At 40.3% G+C, this 13,054-nt stretch overlaps 1 protein-coding gene across 3 annotated transcripts in view; it reads right to left on the bottom strand.

Annotated features, from left to right (window-relative positions):
• The window catches only part of TPK1 (thiamin pyrophosphokinase 1), a 151,340-nt gene that overhangs the window by 70,528 nt on the left and 67,758 nt on the right, over nt 1–13,054 (bottom strand). For all 3 annotated transcript variants that reach the window (XM_066362946.1, XM_066362947.1, XM_066362948.1), the window contains one exon: nt 4,619–4,691. In XM_066362946.1, coding sequence (XP_066219043.1) covers nt 4,619–4,691 — 73 coding nt within the window. The remainder of the gene's footprint in view (nt 1–4,618; nt 4,692–13,054) is intronic.

Consider the following 13,054-nt stretch of genomic DNA (forward strand, 5'->3'; position numbering starts at 1 on the left):
CTGAGGATGGCTCCATGGCCTCTGCTTCAGGCGCTAGAATGGCTCTGGTTGCATAGGAGCAACACTCCAGATGGGCAGAGCATTGCCCCCTAGTGGGCATGCCAGGTGGATCCCGGTTGGGCATATGCAGGAGTTTGTCTCTCTGCCTCCCTGCTTCTCACTTCAGAAAAATACAAAAAAAAAAAAAAAAGACTGAGTCCAAGAGAAATTGCTAGTAGCCATGCTTTCCTCTTTCTTCTCAGATATTACTAATTAAAGACCGAGAATGTACTCTGATGTCATTAACATGGCTTTCTCACTGCCTACAACTCAGGCTTTGTCAGGACCACGTCAGGCAGAGGGTGTGGCAGCCAGCCTCCAGGGAGGCTGCCGAGGACTCCTGCCAGCTGGTGTGGACAGTCTTGTTGTGCATGTCGTCTGAGCCCACCACAGAGCAGGGCTGTCTGTGTGAATAAGAGCACAGGCAGAAGAGAGGCTAAGATGGTCTAGCGCTACTGAAAAACGAGGCCATCAAAGACAGCCACTTCTGCCTGGCTGGCTCTCGCATGCAAAGTCTCTCGTCACTCTCTGCCTTTCTGGAAGGCAGGCGCAGTGCTGGGGCCACCCAACGGTAAGGGGCTGATGCCTGCACCCACCAGCCAGGCGGAAATAAGACACCGACCAACAGCACATGAGCAACCTTGGGAGGGAACTCTGTAGCCCCAGCAGAACCCTGAGACGTCTATCAGCTACATTATAATCTCACAAGAAACCCTGACCAGACGACCTAGTTAATTGATGTTCGCAGTCCTTCCCCAGAGAAATCTGTGTCAGATAAACATCGCTTGCTGTTTTAAGCTGATAAATTCTAGGATAAACTGTTACACAACAATAGATAACTACAGCAAACATTTGAACAACATGGATGGATTTAACTGCGTGGGCTATCCAATTGTAGGTGGATTTTTTTTCAATAAATATATGGAAAAAAGAGATCTGCAACAATTTGAAAAAACTCACAAATTACATCTCCATGAAATACAGAAAAAATTAAGAAAAATTTAGATATGACATGCCATGCATAAAATATATACAGAGACTAGTCTTTACTATCACAAAATATATATGAATCTATTTAAAAAAGTTAAAAAATTTATCAAAACTATGTGCACACTGTCTGGTCATGGCGCCATTCACAGTCAAGAGGAATGCAGAGAAACATGAAGACACGGTGTTAAACCCTGACTGTGCAGGGTTCGCGACAACATGCTGCAATACCACAATGACCTTCATTGATCACACTACTGACTGTGCGGGGTTCGCGACAGCGTGCTGCAATACCACAATGACCTTCATTGATCACACTACTGACTGTGCGGGGTTCGCGACAACATGCTGCAATACCACGATGACCTTCATTGATCACACTACTGACTGTGCGGGGTTTGCGACAGCATGCTGCAATACCACGATGACCTTCATTGATCACACTACTGACTGTGCGGGGTTTGCGACAGCATGCTGCAATACCACAATGACCTTCATTGATCACACTACAGCAACCACACAGCTGCTTCCCTGTTATGGATTCATGAATTGTCGTACCTGCCTATAAATGTGGATTTCTTTCTCACATTATCTTTTCACTTTTGATGTCTGGTGTTAGCAATACACACAACATCTACAGAGTTTGCATCTGATAAGACAATGCTGATGTAGGTTCCAATAGAAATAATTCATCTTGTAAACAGGTGTAAAATTACAATATAAATATAGTATAATACTGTAACTGTTATTTTGTCTTCCTTCTGACTTTCTTACTAACATGTTCTTTCCTCTAGCTTACTTTAGTGTAAGAATACAGTATATAGTACATATAGCACACAAAATGTGTGCTATGTGACTACGTTATTGGTAAGGTTTCTGCTTACTAGTAGGCTATGAACAGGTAAGTTTTGGGAGAGTCAAAAGTGATGGGGCAGGTTTCTGACTGTGCACAGTGTCAGTGCCCATAACCCCTGAACTATCCAAGGGTCACCTGTGTCGCAGACTGCAAGACGAGGGGTATAAAGTATTCCATTTAAAAGCTGACAAATCAAATCTTTTATATTTTAGTGCTCTCAGAAATTAAGCAGGCAAACCAATTGAAAACCACTTAAAATTTAAACTGAAACCATTTAAAATTCTGTCTAGTCATATAAACCTGAATTTTGTCTGTAAGCCAAAGCCATATCTGTTGGGGGGTGTAAGCTGTACAATACCCACTTTATAATTTTAATAAACCTTTAGCATTTTCAATTTTGTATTTAAATTTTTAAAATTGAATCTACTGGGGTGATGTTGGTTAAAAGAATTATTACACAGGTCTCAGGTGTACACTTCTGTAATACACCACCGGTTGATTGCCAGGTGCCCTCCTATCACCTGTACCCCTTCTCCCCGGCCTGCCCACACCACCCGCTTTCCCTCTGGTCACCAACCCCACACTGCTGTCTGTGTCAATGAGGTTCTTTCTGGTCCCTTCACACTTTCTTCATTAGAGCCTTCGTTTCAGCTTCACCGAAACCCAGACCAGGTGGGAGAAAAAAAAGTGTATTATAACCTCCTTTAATTTGTAACAGAGCAGCTTAAAAGGCTGTTTAAATTGGAGATAATGGCTTATACGAATTGGCTGTAATGCTGCATTAACTGCTGTCATTATCGTCACCATTAGAGCTGTAGCTAAGCCTTCCCCGTGACCGATTCCGGGCGTGTCAGCTCTATGGTGGGCATCGCGGATGCCCTCCAGGGGCAGGCCCAGAGTGTTCAAAAGCAGTTAGTTCTCATAAATACGGGAAAGACTCGACTGTGCCATATCAGCTCACAACTATGCCCTGTAGGAATCCAAAGATTCAGTTAACTTACTTTCAAAATAAAACCTTAACAAATCTGAATTGGCTTTTGAGGTTAAAAAATAAAGTGAAAAATGTTTGAGAAATTCACCAAAAGGTATTCATTCAAAATTATCTTTTATCCGCGACCCCCTTTTACTGCATTCAGAAATTAGAAAGCTGGTTTCTCCTTATTTCCTGTTCTATCCTCACCCGGGACAGGAATGCTTGGATGGACAACACCAGTTTTGCCAAGCCAACAGCTGAAGCTGAAGAGAGAAGGGGAAAGTCACAGCTGGCCGGATCCTCAACCTGTGTCTGAGCCTGCCAGTCTCTGCCTCTCCCGCTGTTTCTGCCCCTCCCGAAATCCGATGAGTGTCTATCAGTTTGTACAAGTCTGCGTTGTAAGCAAAGTGGAGGGCTTTCCATCGCAGTGAGGTTGAGGTATGGAGTTAATGAGAAGTGAAACTGTGGGGAGTGAACAGAGCATCCCAATGTGCGAGTGACTGAGCATGAATATCAAACACTGACTTGGGAACAGTCGTCATCTGCTGATGGGAAGTCTGATCAACTGGTGGGCAGACAGGACATGCACAGGGCCACAGTCACTGCCAGCCACAATCCCTTCACGACAGCCACACTCATAAACGAGGCCCCTCTGCCTCCCCACACGAGCCCTCTTCTTTCTTTTCTCCTCTTCCTTCCTTCCTTCCTTCCTTCCTTCCTTCCTTCCTTCCTTCCTTCCTTCCTTCCTCCCTCCCTCCCTCCCTCCCTCCCTCCCTCCCTCCCTCTCTCTCTCTCTCTTCCTCCCTCTCCTCCCTCCCTCCTTCTTGTAAGAGGTTTCCTCCTCCTCCTTTTTGATTTTATCTCATCCATCCCCTCAACCTTATAAAGAATTTAAAGTTTCAATATTTCAATAACTGCTGTTTCTTTTTAAAATATATATAATTTGCTAATGCCAGTTTAGAGTAACACGGATGATGGTACAGTGGTGAGAATTGCTGACACTATAATTTTCCTTTTTAAAACTCTGCACTTGGCCTCCTCAGTCCATGCTAACTTGAATAGTTAATCGCCACCCTACTCCTATGCCTCCTGTCATTCTCAATTAGGTCAAGTGTGTGTCTTCTTTAGCCACAAGGACCTCTGGAAGATTTTTACACGAGCAGTCACAAAATGAACACCTGAAGCTATATGTTAATCTTATTGTCTATTTCAAGTTGTAACAAACAGTTTTATTCAGAACAAGGTAGTAAAGGTTTCAAAAAACTAAATGCTACAGAAAAAAATTGTGGCTCTATAATTATGCATTTTTATAAAAATTCATTTACAAGAATCTTTTTATTACTTTACCATACAAAAGAAAAAAAAAGAACACAAATGTAAATCAATTGGGAATGGGTTTAGTAAAATACAGTACACTCATTCAATGAAATTAAAAGTGATTTGTGAGAAATATTTAATAACAAATAAGAATGTAGGCAATAATATATTAAATTGCCCACAAACTATAAACTTATTGAAAATATGTGTGCTTAAATTACTAAGCATTCACGTTTATAGGATGGTGACTGAATTTCTAAGATTGTATTTCCACTTGCCATTTTCTAGATTTCCATCTGAATGTGTATTAATTATAGTTGTTATAAATTAAAAAAAAATAATCCATGAGTTTCTCAATCCCTACACACGTACCATGGAAACCAGAAAGAACACAGGGAGGTGATCATAGAAGAAACACTGTAAATATAAAAGTGCTTATGGCTTACCTTAATGGCGTAGTAGTCTCTAACTTCAGGTCTAATAGAATCAAAGTCTCCATTGATGAACTCAGGCAAAAAACTGAAAGAAAAGAGTTCTAGGTAAGTCACCTAACTAAGACTACTTACTTGTTCATCTTTAAAACTATGATTATACAATGACCAGAGAGAGAGCTAAAGCAAAGGAGACAGTCTCATTTACAGTGAATGGGGTGTCAAGTCTTACTGTTGGTTACAAGATTGTATGACCAGGGGAGCTCCACATAACCAACTAACTCATCAACATAGTCACACTCAGTATTTATCATGCTGCAAACAATAGATAGATATTGTGCCCTCACAAGAGCTCACAACCTATAACAAATTTGAAAAGAAGAAATGAGGATGAGGACCAGGCCTTCTTTGTTCAGAGACATTGCCCAAATATTCCACTAACATATTTTTAGAAACAGCAATCTTCTAGGTAGGTCTGGAATCCTACAAAGGTCACATTACTAAACAGAGGAAGAGTGGATGTTTCTCATTCTATCACAATTATCTCATTCTCTTCTCTACCATTTATATTTTTTGCAGAACTCACTTCAGAGATCTTACCTTTCGCTATATAAGCCATCCTTTTTATTTATTTATTTTTTACATGACCTGGTAGAATTTCTTCCTACTCAGGGCGCCTGCACTAAGCCCTGGCCTCCAGCCTCCAAAATGCAGCTGATGGAAAGAAGGGAATGTTCGCTTTCACATCGTCCAGAAATATTCGCCTCTACTCCTACTGTGAGAATTAGAGCTACATGTTTAATTAATCACCTGTCTAGTTGGGACAAAGGAAAAAAGAGATGTAAAGAAGAAAAAATAAATTCAGCAGCCAAACCTAAGGTAAAAAAGATTTCAGAAGAAAAGCAGTTGTAAAATTTAGTTTCCATTCTGTGTGCAGAATGTGCTGCTGTTCCCTCTGCTCCAGAAAGAGCCCGTGAAAGATGGAAACAGGAAGAAATGAGCACTACAGAAATAAAATTTTTGAAATATTTGTACGAAAAATATGGAGACCAGGGATTAGTGAAAATGGCAATGGAGTAGGTGGATGTTACAACTCCCACCTCCCAGAACCAAAGTGGATTATAACTTAACTTAGAAACAATCATCTTGAAAAATCAAGTTTGGACTAAACTAAGAAGAAGCTATAACCAAGCATCACCGAAGGAACCACACTAAGCTGGTAGGAAGGGCAGAGATATGGAAAGGGCTGCCCTGCTCCCAGGAGCGAGAGGTGACCTAGAGGGTATCTCATGGTGGGGTGGGTTGCCTGGAGAGTTGTGGGTCCTCAGCCACAGGACCGGAACCCCAGCCTGGAGTCCCAGAGACTAGAGGAGGCATACGAACAGTATTTAGCTGAAAGAAGAGCCAGGTTACTGTTTGCGAGAGGGAGACAAAACTCTCAGACCCAGGCTCCATCTTAAAGGGACTATGCAGAAAATCTCATTCACAGCCACTTATCTGGGGCTCTGGGAGTGGGGAGCGCCAAGAGGACTGGAGTTGCAAGAGGAGAGTGTAGTCTCGGGGGCACAGGGACAGACTGTGGGAGACAGCCACCCTGACCCCTGTACTGGGTCACTCCCCAAACCTAAAGTGGAATTCTACCTGGGAGAACCAAGCCAACAAAGTAAAGCAATTACCCCACCCAACAGAGGTTCTCCTGTCCAGTGCAGAGACACTTAGAAGCAGGGGGCGCATCAGGGACACAGGTTTTGAGTGCTGAGGTCTGAGCTACACGCCCCCCCCCAACCTGCTGAGTACCCTCTGAAGGGCGGGAGTGCCCACCTGCGGAGGCGGCTAGGGCGCTTGGCCCGTGGTGGACAAGGGCGGAGCCCAGCGAGGCAGCCTGAGCAGCAGCAGCAGGGCGCAGAGCCCCGAGAGGCATCCTGCGTGCCTGTGGGCGGAGGAACCCTGCGGGGTGAGGTGTCCCCTGTGCTGGCTTGGGGCAGACCCCAGCATGGAAGGTGTCCCATGCGCCCATGGGGGGTGGAGCCAGGCGGCCCACGCATGACAGCAAGGGGTGGAGCACGGAGAGGTGTCCTGTGTGCCTGCAGGGGGTGGAGCTCAGAGAGGCAAGGTGTCTCCTGTGCCCACGGAGCAGCCTGACCTGCGGCTCACGAGCCTTTGCCAGTGTCTGAGTGCCCAAGGAGGCAGCGGGGGCCGGTGGAAAGACCACACTTCAGGAATAAAGAGGCCACACACACTGGCCAAGAGTAGATAAAAGCCAGCCTAGGAGTGCAGCTGATATTTACAACAGCACCAGGGTCCAGCAGAGGAAGCCACAAATTCTGGATAGCCTGTAGCTCCAAGAAGGTTGCTAAGGAATAGTCAAAAGCAGTGACCCTCACTGGTCTGCACCAGGTTCCGGCCAGGGAGGTCCAGGGCTAGTACATTCAGCAGCCAGATATGGACAGCATCAGCTTAGGACCTAACAACCCTAGTTAGAGTAGTATCTTAAGGAAAGGTTCCTCACACCTGACCCAGCTAAGGCATAGAAAACGCTGTCAGAAACAGCAATAAGAGTAGGAGCAGCAGACATGTAGCCCACAGTGGAATACAAACAGTTGAAGCCAACCCAAGAAGATCTAGAAAGAACACAACTGAAAGCTGGAGGCAGACACCAACCCTATACTTAGCTAGCTCACAAACAACACATCCAAAGGAGCAGTCTATACAGAGACAAAATGGGAAGACAGAGAAATGCAATTCAAATGATTCAACAAGAGAAATCCCCAGAAAAGGCAATGAATGAGATAGAACTAACTAAGACACCAAATGCAGAGTTTAGAATAATGATTGTTAGGATGCTCAAGGATCTTAGAGCAACAATAGATGGACAAAATGAGCACCTAAACAAAGAGATAGCAGGCATCAAAAGGGACACTGAAATCATAAAAAGAATCAGACAGAAATGACAAACACAATATCAGAAATGAAGACTATACTAGAAGGAATTAAAGGCAGGCTGGATAAAGCAGAGGATCAAACCAGCAATTTAGAGGACAAGATAAGCAAAAGCACAAAAGCAGAACAGCAAAAAGAAAAGAGGATCAAAAAGTCTGAGGAAACTCTAAGAGAGCTCTGTGACAACACAAAGAGAAACAACATCTGCATAATAGGGGTTCCTGAAGGAGAAGAGAAAGAACAAGAGATAGAGAACCTGAATGAAGAAATCATAGATGAAAACTTCTGTAAATTGGTGCAGGAAAAAGTCATACATGTTCAAGAAGCACAAAGAATCTCATTAAAGAGGAACCCAAAGAGACCTACACCAAGACACATCATAATTAAAATGCCAAAAATAAGAGATAAAGAAAGAATACTGAAAGCTGCAAGAGAAAAGCAGTCAATCACCTACAAAGGAACACCCAAAAGGATGACATCCGACTTTTCAACAGAAACACTTGAGGCGAGAAGGGAATGGCAAGAAATATTCAAAGTAATGCAGAACAAGAGCCTACAGCCAAGACTTCTTTTTCCAGCAAGCCTATCGTTTAAAACTGAAGGAGAAATAAAAAGCTACCCAGATCCCCAAAAAAACAAACAAAAAACTAAAGGAATTCATTACAACCAAACCAATGCTGCAAGAAATGTTAAGGGGCCTGTTGTAAACAGAACAAAGGGGAAAAATTCTAATAAAAGAGGAATGTAGAATTAAAGAATAAAATGGCAATAAACAACTACATGTCAATAGTAACCTGAAATGTAAATGGATTAAATGTTCCAATCAAAAGACATAGGATAGCTGCATGGATAAGAAAACAGGATCTGTACATATGCTGTCTACAAAAGACCCACGTCAAAACAAAAGATATACATAGAATAAAAGTAAATGGGTGGAAAAAAATATTTCATGCAAATGGAAATGAAAAAAAGCTGGGGTAGCAATACTTATATCTGACAAAATAAACTTTAAAACAAAGGCTATAGTAAGGGATATATATAGAAGGTCACTATATAATGATAAAGGGAGCAATCCCACAGGAAGATATAACCATTATAATTATCTACGCACCTAATATAGGAGCACCTAAATATATAAAGCAGATTTTGATGGACATAAAGGGTAAGATCAACAGCAATACTATAATAGTAGGGAATTTCAATACCTCACTAACATCACTGGATAGATCCTCAAGAAAGAAAATTGACAAAGAACCAGCAGACTTAAAGGACACAGTAGATCAACTGGATTTAATAGGTATCTTCAGAATCTTTCACCCTAAACCAGAATATACATTCTTTTCAAGTGCTCATGATACATTTTCTAGGATAGACCACATGTTAGGGCACAAAAGGAGTCTCAACAAATTTAAGAAGATTGAAATCATATGAAGCATTTTCTCTGATCACAATGGCATGAACCTAGAAATCAACTACAATAGAAAAACTGAAAAACACTCAAATACTTGAAAACTAAATAGCATGTTATTAAATAACGAATGGGTTAACAATGAGATCAAGGAAAAATTCAAAAATTTCCTTGAAACAAATGAAAATGAACATAACAACAACTCAAAATTTATGGGACATAGCAAAAGCAGTCTTGAGAGGGAAGTTCGTAGCATTATAGACATACCTTAAGAAGCAAGAAAAAACTCAAACAGCTTAACCTTGCATCTAAAAGAGCTAGAAAAAGAACAAGTAAAGCCCAGAGGAAGTAGAAGGAAGGAAATAATAAAGATCAGAGCAGAAATAAATGACATAGAGGCTATACCAACAATACAGAGGATCAATGAAACCAAGAGCTGATTCTCTGAAGGGGTAAACAAGATTGATGAACTTTTAACCAGACTCACCAAGAAAAAAAGAGGACTCAAATAAATAAAATTAGAAATGAGAGTGGAGAAGTAACAACTGACACAGCAGAAATACAAAGGATTGTAAGAAAATACTATGAAGAACTGTATGCCAAAAAATTAGACAACCTAGGTGAAATGGACAAATTCCTTGAAACACATAATCTTTCAAAAATCAATATAGACGAACCAGAAAACCTAAACAAACCAATTACAACAAATGAGATTGAAACAGCTATTAAAAATCTCCCAACAAACAAAAGCTCTAGGCCAGATAGCTTCACAGGCAATTTCTACCAAATACTCAAGGAAGAATTAACTCCTATCCTTCTCAAGCTATTTCAAAAAATTCAAGAGGAGGGAAGACTTCCAAGCTCCTTATATGAGGCGAGCATAATTCTGATTCCAAAACCAGGCAACGACAATACAAAGAAAGAAAACTATAGGCCAATATCCCATATGAATTTAGATGCTAAAATTCTCAACAAAATATTAGCAAACCAGATCCAGCAATACATGAAAAAAATCATACATCATGTTTATTCTGGGGAGGCAAGGCTGGTAAAATATTTGCAAATCAATCAATGTGATTCATCACATAAACAAAAGGAAGAAGAAAAATCACATGACAATATCAATAGATGCAGAAAAAGCATTTGATATAATCCAGCACCTATTTATGATCAAAACTCTCAGCAAAGTGGGAATAAAGGGAACATACCTCAACATGATAAAGGCCATCTATGACAAACCCAAAGCCAACATCATACTCAATGGGCACAAATTAAAAGCAATCCCCTTAAGATCAGAAACAAGGCAGGGGTGCCCCCTTTCACCACTCTTATTCAACATAGTTCTGGAAGTCCTAGTCACAGCAATGAGACAAGAAGAAGAAACAAAAGGCATCCAAATTGAAAAAGAAGAAGAAAAACTATCATTATTTCCTGATGATATGATACTGTACATAGAAAACCCTAAAGTCTTAGTAAAAAAACTACTGGACCTGATAAATGAATTCAGCAAAGTGGCAGGATATAAAATTAATATTCAGAAGTCAGAGTCATTTACACGCACAATGAACTGTCTGAAAGAGAAATTAAGAAAACAATCCCCTTCACTATTGTAACAAAAAAATAAAGTTCCTAGGAGTAAATTTAACCAAGAAGGTTAAAAACTTGTACTCGAAAAATTATAAAACATTGATAAAAGAAATCAAGGAAGATACAAACAAGTGGAAACATATACTGTGTTCATGGATAGGAAGAATAAACATCATTAAAATGTCTATATTACCCAAAGCAATCTATAAATTCAATTCAATTCCCATTAAAATAACAATGACATACTTCAAAGATATAGAACAAATATTTCAAATATTTATATGGAACCAAAAAAGAACACGAATAGCCTCAGCAATCTTGAAAAAGAAGAATAAAGTGGGTGGTATCACACTTCCTAATATCAAGTTATATTACAAGGCCATTGTACTCAATACAGCCTGGTACTGGCATAAGAACAGGCATACAGATCAATGGAACAGAACAGAGAACCCAGAAATAAACCCACACATTTATGGACAACTGATATTTGTCAAAGAATGTAAGAGCACACAATGAAGTAAAGGCAGTCTCTTTAACAAATGGTGTTGGGAAAATTGGACAGCTACCTGCCAGAAAATGAAACTAGACCACCAACTTACACCATTCACAAAAATAAACTCAAAATGGATAAAAGAATTAAATGTAAGTCGTGAAACCATAAGCATCTTAGAAGAAAACATAGGCAGTAAGCTTTCTGACATCTCTTGCAGCAATCTATTTGCTGATTTATCTCCATGGGCAAGTGCAATAAAGGACAGGATGAACAAATGAGACTATATCAAACTAAAAAGCTTTTTCACAGCTAAAGACAATATGAACAAAATAAAAAGACAAATCATACAATGGGAGAACATATTCGACAATACATCTGATAAGGAGTTAATGACCAAAATTTATAAAGAACTTGTAAAACTCAACATCAGGAAGATAAACAATCCAATCAAAAAATGGGCAAAAGAAATGAATAGACAGTTCTCCAAAGAGGACACACAGATGGTCAATAGGCAGATGAAAAAATGTTCAACATCAACATCACTAATCATCAGAGAAATGCAAATTAAAATCACAATGAGATACCACCTCACACCTGTCAGAAGAGCTCTCATTAACAAAACAACACAATAAGTGCTGGAGAGGATGTGGAGAAAAGGGAACCCTCCTGCACTGCTGGTGGGAATGCAGACTGGTGCAGCCACTGTGGAAAACATTATGGAGATTCCTCAAAAAATTAAAAATGGAACTTCCTTTTGACCCAGCCATCCCACTTTTAGGAATATATCCTAAGAAACACCAAATCACCGATTCAAAAGAAGAAATGCACGCCCATGTTTATGGCAGCATTGTTTATAATAGCCAAGATCTGGAAACAGCCCAAGTGTCTGTCAGTGGACAAGTGGATTAAAAAGCAGTGGTACATATACACAATGGAATACTATGGGGCTATGAAAAAGAAGGAAATCTTACCTTTTGCAACAATATGGATGGACCTGGAAACTATTATGTTAAGTGAAATAAGCCAGGCAGAGAAAGAAAAATATCATATGACCTCACTCACCTGAGGAATCCAATGAACAATGTGAACTGAGGAATGGAATAGAGGCAGAAGCGGGATCAAAGGGACCAGAGGGAAAGCAGACAGAAGAAAAGGGGAGCAGAGGATGGGATCAGAGAAGGGAAAGAGATTGGTGAAATTATATACACATAACAGAGAGTAGAAAAGTAAATCCTGGAGGGAAGGGGGGAGGGTGTTAGGGTGTTAGGGTTTGGTCTCCATATATATATGGAGACCAAACAAAAACTATGTGCCCATTGAATCACGTAACATACATCAGATACAATAAACAATTTGTTAAAATGAACTTGTATATATTGCACGTAATCTAGCAAATTTTCTCTGAGGTGAGTAATGTGCAAATAGTAAGAGTTTGTATAAAAAGATGGGGATGCCTAATGGACCATATATATACAGTGGGTTTCCAGAACACAAAATTGGTAATGTAAATTACACTCAGCACATAGCCTATAGTCATTTTATTTTCATCGTTTCTGTAAGATGCTGTTTTTAAAAGACCCATTATTAACTTTTTGAGTAGAAATAAGGTATATGGGCCAGGGAGGAGACAGAGTTGCCATACACACTGGGCTTTCTGCTGCTCGTGTGTGTGTGTGTGTGTGTGTGTGTGTGTGTGTGTGTGTGTGTATGTGTGTGTGTGCGTATATATACACACACATACACACACACACATACACAGGAAGGATGACTTAGTGTGAAACTCTTCTAACACGTTGCCACATATGAAAAACAACTAATTATTCCTGTGAGAGACTAGTCATTCAGGCATCTATAAGCTGGTTCAACCAATCTGTCTAATCACCCTTCTCAACATTCGCCATAAACAGTAAATAAACAGTTTTAATTTTAAGAGATGAAAACCAGTATTTAAATCTCAGAAATGAAGACTATACTTTCAGGGATCATTTCTATAATTTGTTAAATCTCAGAAATGTGGTTTAAC

This window comes from Saccopteryx leptura, chromosome 2, assembly GCF_036850995.1.
Source record: "Saccopteryx leptura isolate mSacLep1 chromosome 2, mSacLep1_pri_phased_curated, whole genome shotgun sequence".
Classification (NCBI taxonomy): Eukaryota; Metazoa; Chordata; class Mammalia; order Chiroptera; family Emballonuridae; genus Saccopteryx; species Saccopteryx leptura.